This window comes from Dromaius novaehollandiae, chromosome 7, assembly GCF_036370855.1.
Source record: "Dromaius novaehollandiae isolate bDroNov1 chromosome 7, bDroNov1.hap1, whole genome shotgun sequence".
Classification (NCBI taxonomy): Eukaryota; Metazoa; Chordata; class Aves; order Casuariiformes; family Dromaiidae; genus Dromaius; species Dromaius novaehollandiae.
In genome coordinates this window covers 980744-994793 of record NC_088104.1, presented here as the reverse complement: position 1 = coordinate 994793, position 14050 = coordinate 980744, and the positions used below count along the sequence as shown (strand labels likewise).

The 14050-nt window shown below is 39.7% G+C and overlaps 1 protein-coding gene across 2 annotated transcripts in view; it reads right to left on the bottom strand.

Moving 5' to 3' along the window:
• Positions 1 to 14050, bottom strand: part of ACVR1C (activin A receptor type 1C) — a 48606-nt gene that overhangs the window by 25420 nt on the left and 9136 nt on the right. For both annotated transcript variants that reach the window (XM_026108773.2, XM_064514525.1), the window contains one exon: positions 1975 to 2205. In XM_026108773.2, coding sequence (XP_025964558.2) covers positions 1975 to 2205 — 231 coding nt within the window. The remainder of the gene's footprint in view (positions 1 to 1974; positions 2206 to 14050) is intronic.

Here is a 14050-nt window from a genome sequence, read left to right as displayed (position 1 = left end):
CAACAACAGACTGAAAAAAAGAAGGAACTAGGAAGGAACAAAGCACATGAATGGACTTGAAAATGCAGATGGTGGATTATATTCCTACACATGAGATTCAAAACGCTCATGCATCCATCCACCCATCACTAAGTCGCTCTACAATATGACTACTAAAGTAGTCACAGGTATCTGCCAATATCGCGTTAACTACTTCTTACTGCATTTAATGTGGTCTCCTTCACCTCAGAAACACTGTCCAACCTCCTTTTCCTCAAGATCCCCCCATTTGTTCTCATACTTGTCACCTTCTCTGTATCACCCTTTCATCTCTGTCCTCCTTTTATGCTGCTCTCCTCATTTAAAATCTTCTAGTTCTCCTTCCCCAAGGATCCCTCCCCCTCCTATCCCATCCCCACAGTTAGTCCCAATTTCCTTTGGCTCCCTCTTTTAAAATCACTTTTTCCAGAATCCCTTATCCTCACCAAAAACTCCTCCATGGTCTGCCCTCCTAAATCTTACATGAAATAACATCTTATTGATCTATAACATCTCTTACTAAGATAAGTATATAAAAAGATATAATTTGATAAAGTAATATATTTGACAACTTATTGGAAAAAGCTTGGATCAAACACAGATCTTGGAGAGAACAGTCAAATATTTATCTATTAAATCTAAAAATAGTATGAATGTATTTTTAAAAAGCTCTGAATCAAGTTCATTACACAATTTTGAGTCTGGCAGACTCCAGTATTGCTTCAACTGTATAAAGCACAGAGCTTCTAAAAGTATAAATCTTCTTCCTCTCTCTTAATTGGAACCAGGAATTTTATACCTTCTTAAATCTACTGGGTGAGAATCAATGATACCAATTTAACACTGAACACATGCTGCCGTAGAAGCTGCTAAAATAAATCACAGAACCTGAAAGTTCAACAAGATTGCTAAAACTATAGCAGATAAAGATTTCTCCTAGCAATGACTTATCTTTGTTCCCCTTCTCTTCCCCCATCAGAAAAACCACACACATCCTATGAGCCCATATGAAAGAGATATGCCACACTTGCCTTCCCAACTACAACAAAGCAATTAAAAACACATTGCTTCTACTGTGTAAAGATTCCAACATTAATTGCAATAATTTCTCACAGCCTGGATCACAAACACCTGGTATTCACCAGCTTTACAGAACTCGAGAAGTAAATGGCAAAATGAGGAGAGAGGCTTGTTACCAGTCAAAAGGCGTTACCCCCTCAGTGGTTAGAACTTACGGTAAGTCCAAATATTTATCCGTCCTAAAACATGTGAGTAGATTTCAAATGTAAAATTAACTACGAGCATCTCCAGTTAATTGCCTGGTTTTCAAACCTTTCTAGTCCAGCTTCATATCTAGACCATTAATAGCAGGTCTTTTAGGTTGGTTATGGAGACGTTGTAGACTGTACATGTCTTAGGCCGCTGTAAGGTCTTCATTATTTGCTTGTAAAGCACCAGTAAGTGAAATGATCTATTCACTTAGCAACGCACAACTCTCAGCTTCCCAAAATCACTAATGCACAGCTGCTGCACGTTGCTGATCTACGCCTCATGGAAAGTTCCCATATACCACATACTAACTTCCTAAGATCTAGACATAATGCCAGTCCAAAACACAAACTCATTTAAGATATGCCTAAAAAACTGTAAGATTATAAGTCTGCTTCCTTCAGACGCTTCCCTTCATCGTCATGGTTAATGCCTTATGGGATACCAAAGGCAGTATCTGGAATATTTTTAGGAGATACAAGAAGTTCACTGTTCCCCCAAAACAGTTACAGTTTAGTTTATTTTTCCTATTTGAAATAAGTTGGGGAAAAAAAGCTATTGCTTTACAGTCAGCCTTTAAAATGCTCATTAGCTAACTCTCATAGTCATGTTCTCTCTTCAATAGTTCTATAACTTTCATTCTTTCACAAGTACTTGAATACTATTTCCTATTCATGTGCCACTTACCTATGGGCAGGCGGAGAGTTATGTTGTTGCAGAAGTCAGTATAGCAGCATTCAGTTTTTGTTATGTTTTTAGAACTGTGGCAGAAGACTTGAGCATTCAGTTCCGGAAGGGAGACGCATGACTTTATCACTTCTTCTTTTCCGTTAGTTAGCATGACTGAAGCCCAGCACGCTCCCTCAGTTTGACAGGTGAAGTTTGTATGCTCACACAGCTGGCACACGCACTTTAGACCTGAAAAATATTTTTTCGTTTTTCATGAGAAGTAGAAGACAGAATTCCACGACAACCATGCTAGTTAACCCGGCCAGGCAGTCAGGGATAGCCAGTTAGCCAGGAAAGCCTCACGGGCAGCTCCAGTGTGGCTCTGGAGCTGGGGCTATCGTGTAACCAACAAGATGACTGCACCAGCAAATTTGAATCCCAGGCCACAGGAGGAAGCAAGTCAGCAGAGGCAGCGAGACAGCAGGTCTCACACACCCACGGCTGTCCCCCCCGACACACCCCCAACCCGACACGTTCTGCAATGCCGCGGGCCACCACCACCAGAATGGCTCCTCTTTCTTGCCTATAACATTTCTCCCAAATTCCGGTGTCCCCAGCTCTCAAAGATTTGTCAAATACACCATGAGGTCTTCAGTCACAGGAAAGTTTATGGTATCTGTCTCACATGGTCTAGAAGATTGGCGGCTCCAGAAACAAGGTTCTGTAAAAGTTGTCTTTTGCTTAGACAGAGAGACAGAGATTTAAGTCTTCCATTTTATATTCGCAGCTATCACAGACTCAGTACAATATTTAACTTCAAGACGGATACTTAGACACAGTTATGTTAAATATCCATTGGACTTTAAATAATATCAACAGTCACTGTTTACGTAACAGTATGAGCTTCCCAAACCATGGCTGTTCCACATTTGCACCAGTCACTCATCTGCAAGTTATAAACATGCATACTTTGCTAGAGAATTGACTGTTTTAGAGTAGTAAGTTTGAGGAATCTCTAAGATACAAAGAAAAATTCTAACATGGACCACCTTATAAACAGGTGTAGAAAGTAATGGTGGACTTTTCTTCCCCTGCATATTTTGAGATGATGCACCTTTTTCAGTAAAACAAATAGTTGCTCAATTTCTTTTGGTACAAGAATTACAAGACTTCTAAGTTTTGCATGTTCTTAACTATATCTTCATGTTTTACAAAATGAAATACAAACATTTAATCAGTCAACTATATTATTCAGGCTTTGTTGGCTCCTTCTTGGGAAGGAGAGGGAATCCAAGCCACATCACCTCAGTTAAACACCAAATTGCTGACAATACATTCTTGCCTACCTTGTTTTCTTCACCTGCTTCATAATAAACAATTTTTGCTTGCTCCATGCCAAAGTTTAGGAGCCCATATTAATGGTTATATATGATAAACAAGACATCTTAACCTTAAGCTGAAAGTAATTTTTAAAGAAAGCCCTTCCTTATGTGCATTTAGTATGATTCTTTTGTTTTTGCAAAATAACCCTAATTTTTAGAGTACAAAGACTTGATCTCTTCATCTTTTGACTTCAGCATTCTTTCCCACCACAGGTCCTCAAAACACATCTGGTATCCTTCCACTAGGCTAGCTGTAACTTTGCAAGATGGAACATTGCTCTACTAGGGGAGCCAAGGCTTAAAAAAAATAAATAAAGACTAATTTTATCCATGCAGTCATTTAAACCAATTCCTATTAATGGAGGATGCGCGGGTGGGGCAGTATCTGTTTTTCTCCATTAAGGATAACACACAACCGTAGGACGACTAGACGGCTCACCAGCGACAGAGCAGCTTGCTTCTGACCGCTCACTGGAGCTCCAGCAGCCCGCACAGTCTAATAGCTGCTGCGCTCTTTCTGGTACATTTCCCTGATCAAACTGGGCCTCCAATTAGGCTCTGCCATTATCCCAAGCTGGCAACCCACATAAGATTTGTTTACCTGAGAGTGCTGTGGCCCTTAATGTAATTTTATGTCTCACATTCAGTTTGAGGAAGAAAATGAAATGCACAACTGTGGCTGTATTTTGCCTGTGGCAGGAATAACAGGAACTCTAGTCTTAAACAGATGCTTCGAATGACCTAAGAACTCCTGACAGACGTCAGTAAGAATCTGATTTTTGTTTCTGTGACACTATTTGTTTTCTTTATAATAACCTTCATTCTACACTACCCTTCTGAAATAGCAGCTTGTAGTATCTATCTTCTGCTCAGGCCCACAACAAACTTCCTAGGCACCATATGTTCATGTTTATCCTGAATTCAGGATATGCTAGGAACCATATCATTATGTGTTTGTTTCAGCTTTCTCCCTGTACAGAGGAGTGAGCACAAATAATCATCCAATAAGAGGAGCAAGTGATTCTTTTTTTCTTGAAGACATTATCATCACAGTCCTAGGGGAGATGCCAGGAGCAAGAGTCATCAGATCAATAGAAAAACAAAGGTCTAGCAGAAGAAAAAGAAAGACATCCTCAACAATACTGCAAAATAAGAGTTACTTGACAGATTAAAATAAAGACCGTTATAAGCGTCTTCAGTGTTTCAGACAGGCCATTACGCTGTTCTGCTCCCTTCTTGCAGTCTAAAAATAGGATGGGAAACAGTCTTTATAATGTCATCCAAAGTAATTGATTGTTTTATCCCCATCCCAGTACTTTGTGTATTGTCACAATGTCACTGCCATTCCTGCACAGCTTCAGGAGTATTCCTCCAAACATAACAAACACAAGATTAGAAAAGGACTGTTTAAGAGATTCGGTAAGCTGGAAGAAGCCATGACACAAAACAGAACAGAAAAGAAAGGTTCTTTGGTGGAAATCCGCAATACAACTCAACCTGATTATTACTGCTTCTGAAAGTGAAAGCATTCAGCCCACCAGGTGACCAACGGGAAGGAGCAGGAAAGGAGCATGGTGAACTCAATACTTTCAGAAATTCTCCAGGCCCACTGGAGACTGGGTCTTGCTGGAGAGCCAGACAGCTCTGTAAGCTTTCCTACTACAACAGAAATACTGAGCTCAAGGAAGTCATGGGAGACAGGCACACAAACTTTTGATAGGAAAATTAAGTTCAATTTGGACCAAGATATTAGATCATTTACAGTAGAGGTCAAAGAGCATACAAAGCAAAACTTGCCCACACCCAAAACATTATATCCTAAAAAAACTTCTTAATGTATGCTTGTTCTGCCACACCTGAACTGTCGTCTTTTTCATCACTCCTTCAAAAAAGCTGAGAACCACTACGCTAGCAGGTACAAAGTCTTCAGCCTGTACTTCTCAACCCAGGTCCTTCTACCTGTCCTATTCTAGTCCCGACTCTGACCTTGTCCCAGTTTTAGTCCCTTTGTCCAGTTTCCCCATGTTTATGCAGCTCTAATCCCACATGCCTCAGGCTAGACTCCCACTGTCATCTAACCGCGGGATCTTTCTCCAGTAACACCTAAAGCTCCTCTCCCTGCACCCTGTGGTCACCTCCGTTCCTCCCGAGATGGCTCACGCTCACGATTCACACATCACCTATTCTCAAAGCCCCACAGCATCCTCCCACTCCCCACGTCCTCCTTCACCATCTCCCAGGTCCTGTTTTATTCTTCTGCTCTCAGTCACACTTTCTTTCCTATCAGGTTGCCACTTGCAATACTGGCACCACAGCCTTTCAATCCCCGTTTCATCAGACTCTTTTGCCTTCACTCAGTCAACGCTTTGTCCTCCCCCACTCAGAGACAACTTCCAGTGCTTTGAGGCACAGGAAGAAATGTATTGACAGCATCAGGGAGAAAAGTTTCCCTGCTCTCATTTATCACCTGCAGCTCTGCACTAGCCTGCATCTGAATCGACTGCTCCAGGGAAGTCGTTCGGAACGAAGCATCTCTGTGCTGGAACATACTCAGAGTTGCAGATGGCTGAAGTCAAAGGGACAAATCTGTTAGACCTAGGAGTAACAGTGATCAGCAAAAATGAATACTTCACATACTTTTTTTTTTGCTAACCAGATTAAAAGGATTTCTACCGAACACTTACGATCTTCATTCCCTACCCCTCCAGCCTTGTATTTCAGATTTTCCTAGGGTTGTGCCTTTTGCCATTGTTGACCCAAGGTTAAATGCTGCCAAATTTCAAGCCCTTGCTCAAAAACAAACAAAACAAAGAAAAAAATCCTAGCGCTGCTAAATCTATTCAAAGGCAAGATCAAAGTTTGAGTTGTGGCAAGATAAGACTCTTTTCCTAAAAGCGATCTGTGTAAATCTTCTAAACATAATTCAGAGGTGGGCATCCAATATGGAAAAGTTGAGCTCAAATTGTTAAATGTTTGGCAGATCTTACAATGGGAAGTGCCTGGCAAGTTTAACAAGCTGCAAATATTGGCAGATGATAACATCTGTGATCTCTTGACCAGTCACCCTTAACATTTATAGATGGGGGAACGGGTATCTCAAAAATTAATACCACTACACAAACAGAAGCCCAAGATTCCTCAGATATGTGCCTGTGCTCCTGGATAATTTCTCATTTATAAAAAAGGATAAAAACTTCCAAACAGATGTAGATATCTGACCTTGCTTCCAAGAGCATAAATATACATCCTTTGTTAACAGAGCAGAAAGATGGCCTTAAAATATAGCCACAAAAGCACAGTTTTCCTGCATCCATTCTATTTCAGCTCCTTCTCCTCAGCTAAATAATGTAAAGAAAAGCCTAGACCTTTTTGGAAGACATCTTTGAAAAGATGCACACTCTTCCTGCGCACAGGCATGCTAAGCAAGGGTGCGGCGCAAACGGCAGCAGCACTCAGCTCACATCCTGGGTTTATCCTGGGTATCGCACAATGCACTTAGCTTATCAGAGACCGCACAACCACCTGTGCTCTTCTAAGCTTGAATCTCCTCTCCTGCTACCGCGCTGGCATCCTCAGGCACAAGGGCCTGACCAGAATTTGCGGCTAACCATGCTGATGCACTTGGCACATCTCAGTGCTGCTCCAGTTTACTCATTACAACTCTCTCTCTTAAACTTTCCTTTTTATGGAAAAAAACTCTCCATATTCAGTTCTACAATCCACTGGCAATGCAAAGTCCACTTCTAGATCTTACAGTACACATCTGCATAGTTTCTGCTATAATTTGACTCTTTTGCTGTCCCAGAGAAGCTAGCAAGACATTCACCCCCAGTTTACAGAGGACGTGGATAACAGCATGACGGCGGAAGTTCTTCCTCTGTATTTCACAAAGCTCAAGCCAACGTAACCTTTCAACCATGCTTCCTCTTCCAAGAAGCCATTTTATGGCATGAACGTGCAAGGGTTGCTAAGAAACCCATTAGAAATGTACGGAAACGTCCAGCTCTATTCCTAGAGACAGTCCTGATGATGTTAGCAGTGTATCGCTGTGTGGAGGAAAGTCAGAACATTCACAGCAGTAGAAACTAGAAAAGTAAAATACAGTGATTGTGCAGTAGTTAAAGGAAAAAGGATCAAAGAGGCAGGAGGAAAGCATGTTCCTGAAGTTTCAAAATAAGGCACTCTTAATCCAGTAATACACGACTTCTTTATTTACTCAAGCATAACAACAATTCTCTTAAAATGTTGCATTCTCTTGTTCTTGAGAAATTAGGAGAAAGTGAACAACTGAAGTATTTCATGGCCTCGAAAAGCTATGTTAGGCATCCAAAGTTGGTTACCAATGGTTACCAATTCTTTGAGTATATAATTTTCCAGCAGTCATTAACAAATTTGCACATCTCTAGCTGTATCCATCTAAAAAGCTCCACTCTCCCGAAGAGAGACTGACTGTACCTCATACCGTCCTTGAGCATATTGCACTGATAGTGACCATCTGCACAGCTGAAGACAAGGTCAGAGAGGGCAGAGTAGGAAATGATACACTTTGAGTCCACTTCAGCAGAGACAGTAATTACAAAGAAATATTTCATGACAACAAAGAGAGGTATATATTTTCTTTTGTTTTCTAAGGAGAAGCACGGTACTTCTCTTGTTCTGTGTAAGACCCAAATGAACAATAGGAGAAACTAACAACCAACAGAGGCAACAGTGAAGCTGATTCACAATTTGCTGTCAAATACACAAAGAAAACATCTTTTAGATATAGAAACCATAAGGAAACAGGTGTTCCCTGTTTCAGCATTCTTAAGACAGACGTAGTTTAAGGAAATGTGTTTTAGGTTTTTGTTTGTTTGTTTGCCTTTTGCTCTTACTGCAATAGGAGTTGAGACTATAGAGCAATTTCTTGGATGAAACCCACTGAATTAAGGACAGAGTAACTTGCTCTTCAGAGCAAAAAATAACCTATGTAATGTACATAAAAAGAACTTTTTTTCTTCTTAGTTTTCGGTGCAGCCATAATAAAACCCACAGTACAGGCAACTACCCTGTGAAATTAGCTTATGCAGCAGGAAGAACCGAACCAGTAGTGGATACAGAACAAACCAACACACAAGCAAACAGCAGATGATTTTTTTTAAAAACACTTCCATCAGTTTTTTCTCAAGTATCAGTTTCGAATACATGAATCACTAAATACCTAAAGGAACAAGAGAGGAATGACAATACGAGTGAACAACAGATGGAAGAATCTGAGTTTAGACACCAGTTTAATGAAAGCAGCTAACAGTTAAAATGCAGCAACTATATATAATGCATCTTCAAAAGTTAAACGGAAAGAATCAGGAATATATTTGCTATAAGCTGACTAACAGTCTAAGACTAAACAAAAATTAAAAACTAGGGGAAAAAAGCCCAGACTTGCTATTACTTATGAATCACATAACGTTCTACATTTTAACTCAGACAGTTTTACTATACAGACAGATTAACAGGGTATAATCTTCTGTTAAGTCATAATCCAGTTCTATCTGCAATACTCAGCAATTTCTGATTGTGACTACACAGTAATAGAGCATTTCAAAATTAAATTTGAAAATAAATATCTAAGTGACATTACAGTAATTGTCTTTAAATCTTGATGGAAAGGAAAGCTAAATACCGATAACGCTTCCATTCTCAATCGTTCTGCATAGACATGCTGTATTGTGCACTTCAAGTATAATTACATTTTATACCTAAATTAAGAGATTTGGGACTCATTTAAGCATAGCTACTTAGTGTTGCCTGGTTCTCAAGCCTAAAGCCTGGATTTCGGCATGAGTACTCAGCCCCCTCTAAAGGCTACCTCCTGCTCCAAGCAACACCTGAATGCAAAGTGTTACAACACGGATCCGATCCATCAACGGACCCATCAGCCTCGGCCTCAGGAGGGTGACAGGTGGCAAAAGCTCCCCTATGATACGAGGAGGGCTCCAGTGAGACCCAGGAAGCTACAAGCTGACTGGTTCACCTTTCAGTCAGTTTATTACGGGGCTATAATAAAAAAAGAGTAGACACTGGTAAGCACGATGCGGTGGAGCAGTCAGGGTAGCTTTAACGCAGTTCCTTTTACAAGTCTTCTTTGGAGGAGTCAGCAAGAATGTTGATAATTTACCATGTGTGAAGAAACTCAGGTGTCATGAGACAGAGCTGTCTCAATCTTTTAACTGGAGGTTATCCCACTTATCCCATGACAGCCGAGATAAAGAGGTGGTGTGTGTTGGAAGGGGGGAATTGTCAGTTCTCACAGCGAGAGAGCAAAATCAGTGGAGCCTCACAGAAGTTTGTGTTGTTCAACATACTCCAGCGATCTGCAAAGGAGAATGGATAGTAAACCAGTAAAATTTGCTGAGGATAGAAAAATTAAATCTGACTTCAGAGCACTGCAGAGGAATCTCACCACGCTGAATGATCGAAAGTCAGATGAATATAAAATATTATGTGGAGAAAAACTAACTTTAGCTATTTATGTACCGTAGTAGACCAAATATTAGCTATTATCTCTCAAAATAGAGATTGTGTCATCTTTTTGGACAGCTCTTGAGAACATCAGCTGAGCACTCAAGAAGAGTATCACGATTAGGAGAAAACAACAGAAAAAACACACCACGATTAGGAGAAAAACAACAGAAAAAACACACCACATTTTACTATTTGGGATTAGTTCCAATTACCCATTTCAAAAGGACGCAGGAGAGCTAGAAAGAGGTACAAGAAAGACAAGGGGAACTGGAGATTGGAAATTAAGAAGCTAGGCTCATTTGTGTGAAAAACAAATTAGGGGAGATGCAAGAGTTTTATCAAGAAATTATGGATCATGTTGAGAAGACAAATGCTATCAGCTAATCATTATTTCTCATGACATCTGTGGTGCCTGGTAGCTTTCAAGTTATTGACAACAAATTTATGATAAGCAAGAGGAAGCACTTCTCTCTTTCTCATTCTCCCTTGCCTTCCCCTGGCCAACAGCTGGGTGTAAATATTATTGCTACCAAATACCTAGGATAAAATATTAGTGTATTCAATATGCCATTAGACAAATCCAGCTTTATAGAAAAGAGACTGATAGAAACTGTTAGACCCAACAATACAAATGCAGCTTCTGATTCCTTAACTTAAACTGCAAGCAAGAACAATAACTGTTCCAAAACTGAAGAAAATACCTTGGAATTAAAGACTTCAAATGATTACACTGTTTTGATTTCTTAAAAATACATATGAAAAGTGATTTTATTAACATGTGCAAGTATCTTAATTTTGGAAGCCAAATACTGGATACTCAAGATCCCTGTTCTAGAAAAGGATTGCAACCATGACCAAAAAAACCTGCAACCACTAACTACAAAACACGGGGTGGAAACGGAGGCCAGATATTTAAATTAAAATTAGCTGAGCAGGGAGGGAGCAACAAAAGCCATTGACAAGTATTTGTTGGTGGAATAAACTGTCAAGGGACATCCTCTAGCATCTCATTCGCCTCAAATAGGCTAGGTATCTTTTGTAAAAGTTATGCTTTATGAAACATAAACTGTGTAATACAACACTAAACTCTGGCCCACTTACGCTACTGAGCTACAGAAAACCTGGAAGCGTGATGAAGAAATCTGCTGGTCTCAATCTAGAAGGCACTGAAGGATGATCTAGCGTAGGGACTGAAGCTAGACATCATGTGGGGAGGCGGCTGTAGTAGCACTGTGCTGCCAGGAAGGACAGACAGAATTTAACAACTAAAAGTCTAAAATGAATTGCATAAAAAAGAATTCGTAGCACTGAAAGGTGAATACAGTCAATACTTCTACCATATTAGCTTGAAGAGGTACTTTACATTTAAGAAGTCACACTGACTCCATTTTCAAAAAGTTTCCTTCTAGTTAAATATAGACTGCTTTTTCACAAAAAAATAGGTATTGCTGAAGAAATTTAAGATGAAAATTTTATTTTATGTAAAGAATACTATACTCAGAAAGTATTTCACAAAACATTTAGAAACCTAAAATATCTTTCTGCTCAACTTTCACTGGCTTTGCACCATTCTAAGTCACACTGAAAATGTACGAATTATTGGAAAAATTAAGTAGAATGTGAATTGTGCAAACACTGCATTGATTACATAGAATCAGTTTCCTGATAAAAATAGAATCAGGATAATGTTGATTTTTAATGCACTTTATTTTTGCAATCATCAAGCTGAAGATAAACCAACATCAGAAAGATAAAGTATCTGATTACATTAAAAAAATCATCATTTGCAAAGATCATTGATTCTGGAGGAAAGCATTTCACAAGTTATGTTCAGCAGTATAATACAGCTGCCTCTGAATGACGACTGAAACAGGCATAGAAGTACAGCCACTGTTACACCTATCACTCAGAATTATTAAGGTAATAGAAGAATATTAACACCCTTGGGAGACACCTGGATTATGCTGTCACTGAAAGCATTCAAGACAGGAAAGGAAGCGTGCTAAGCTGACAAAAACTGCCAGCTACCATCGGAGCTACCGGTACGTGCTCAGATTCATCTGCAGACGTCCAAAGTTGCCAGTGTGTTTTTCTCAACAGGTAGGGAGCCCTCCAGGAGAATACTCACACCATCTAATTGAAAGCATCCAACTTTGGCCTCTGTTAGGACTTCCGCTCTCTACGTGGTAAGTGGAGACAATACAAGGTAATTCAGACCCTAACTGCTCTTGAGGCAAGAGACAGGAGACTGCATTTCTGAACTGGGATGGAGTTATCATTTAACTATCTCTTCCCTGTCATCTGCTCATTGCTCCACACTTTCACGTCACTGTTTTGTTCAATCATCAGGGTATCCGAACCTTCACGACTAGACAGAAGCTGAATTTTTAGCCTACAAAAACAAGGAAAGAAAAAAAGCCCCTAAACCTATCCCTCCCAACATCTGATAAGGAGAAGACTTTCGTAATACACTAAAGCACTGAGGATTTCTGGCACGATGCCTGAGCTCCCCTTTTCCAGAAATCTTAGCTGAAAGCTCTAACATTTCAATACCATAACCCAGAACTTAAGAGCTAATGATAAACTTCCGTAGTTACTCTGACAATAATCCATTGGAATCTGCTCATTCTCATAGAGGAACAGCTATGTTACCACATTGTGTGCGTGGAGCAGGATTGTACCATTCTCATTGCAGCAGTGCTCTCAAGAAGTGACAAAATATTCTAGTCAGATAAAAGCCTAGAATAATCATTTGCAAGCAACTGATAAGGATCAAAAGCCTACTCCAAAATAAGTAAAACTAAATTATACCCACTCTTCCCACATGTAGTCTTTTATCCAATATTTTATCAAAATTACTAGCAGACACTTTGGTAGCTTGAGTAGTCAGCTTTGATAGTCAGCATTCACACTCACAAAGGCCGAACTAGCTGGCCATTATATGCCTACAGGTGCACCCACATTGTTTTATTAAAGCTTTTTACTACTAAAAAGCTTGGAAAACAGAGTTTCAGGGACCCACAGAAACCAGAAGTTAGCATCACACTGATCAGTTGTAACATAGTAATGAATTAAACTGTAGAGCAACACACAACTACTTTGCTCTCGTGGAACTTCTTTCCAAGGACATATTTCTGGCATTTGACAATATGCAGGCTTTTCAATATTGCCAGTTAAAAAGGACTTAGCAAACAAAATTATTAAGCTGGAACAGAGGTGCTTTTTACAAAGCGCAGATATCCGGATTCATCAGCTAGGCACACATTTGCACACAGGTGCAATTGGCTTAGAGCACTGTCTGTGGGCAACAGCTAGCCACATACTTGTTCAGCATTTTAAGCTTTTATACTGAGTTTATATCCTGCAGGAAACATCAGAATAAACAGTGCACTAATAATTCACTCTTAAGACTCACAGGGCATTTCAGTGACTGCTTACATCTCATTTCAAGGATATTTTACACTGTGGAAAAAACAAGAACACAAAATTGTTCTAATATAGGACTACTCACATCGTAAGAATCCAGTGTTAAGGCATTTTCATGCATTTATCTGTATATAGTAGCATTTAACAACAATCTGTTTTGATCCTCAGTTTTAAGCAGAAAGTTTATAATATACCTGCTTGTAAAAAACAGTTACTTGTGTGCATGCCGTCCGCTGGAGTTTTAGCTACACACACAGTACTTCTATGGTTAAGGTAAAGATCCATACTTCCTATTTCACACCTACCTGTTTTTCCCATACAAGCCGAGATTTTGCCATTTATAAGGGACAGTTTATTTTCTTTGTGCAAGATTAAAACACACTGAAGTGAAAAACAGACTTACAAAAACTGAGAACACATCTAATGAGTCTTTTAAGAAAAACAGAACAATATAATGCAGTGCTGAGCACTACACAAGCCCCACATGCCTCCAGCAGACATAGTAACATGTTTCCTTACTACAGCCCACACCTTAACTCCAGCTTACTTAGAAATGCTGCAGCACCCTGGGCACTCTTTATTCCCCCAAAATAATGCTGCAAAGAAGATGGAAGAATACACTCACTGTTTAATAAAACACAGAGGAGATCTATAGCAAGGGTGGCAGGAACCAGGGATAAAAAAAAAAAAGAAAAAAAAAAAAGGCAACAGAATGAAGTTTTGAGAAGAGAACCTACGCGAGCTAAGAGCAGAGAGAGTAGAAGGACAGTTCACAAGGCAGC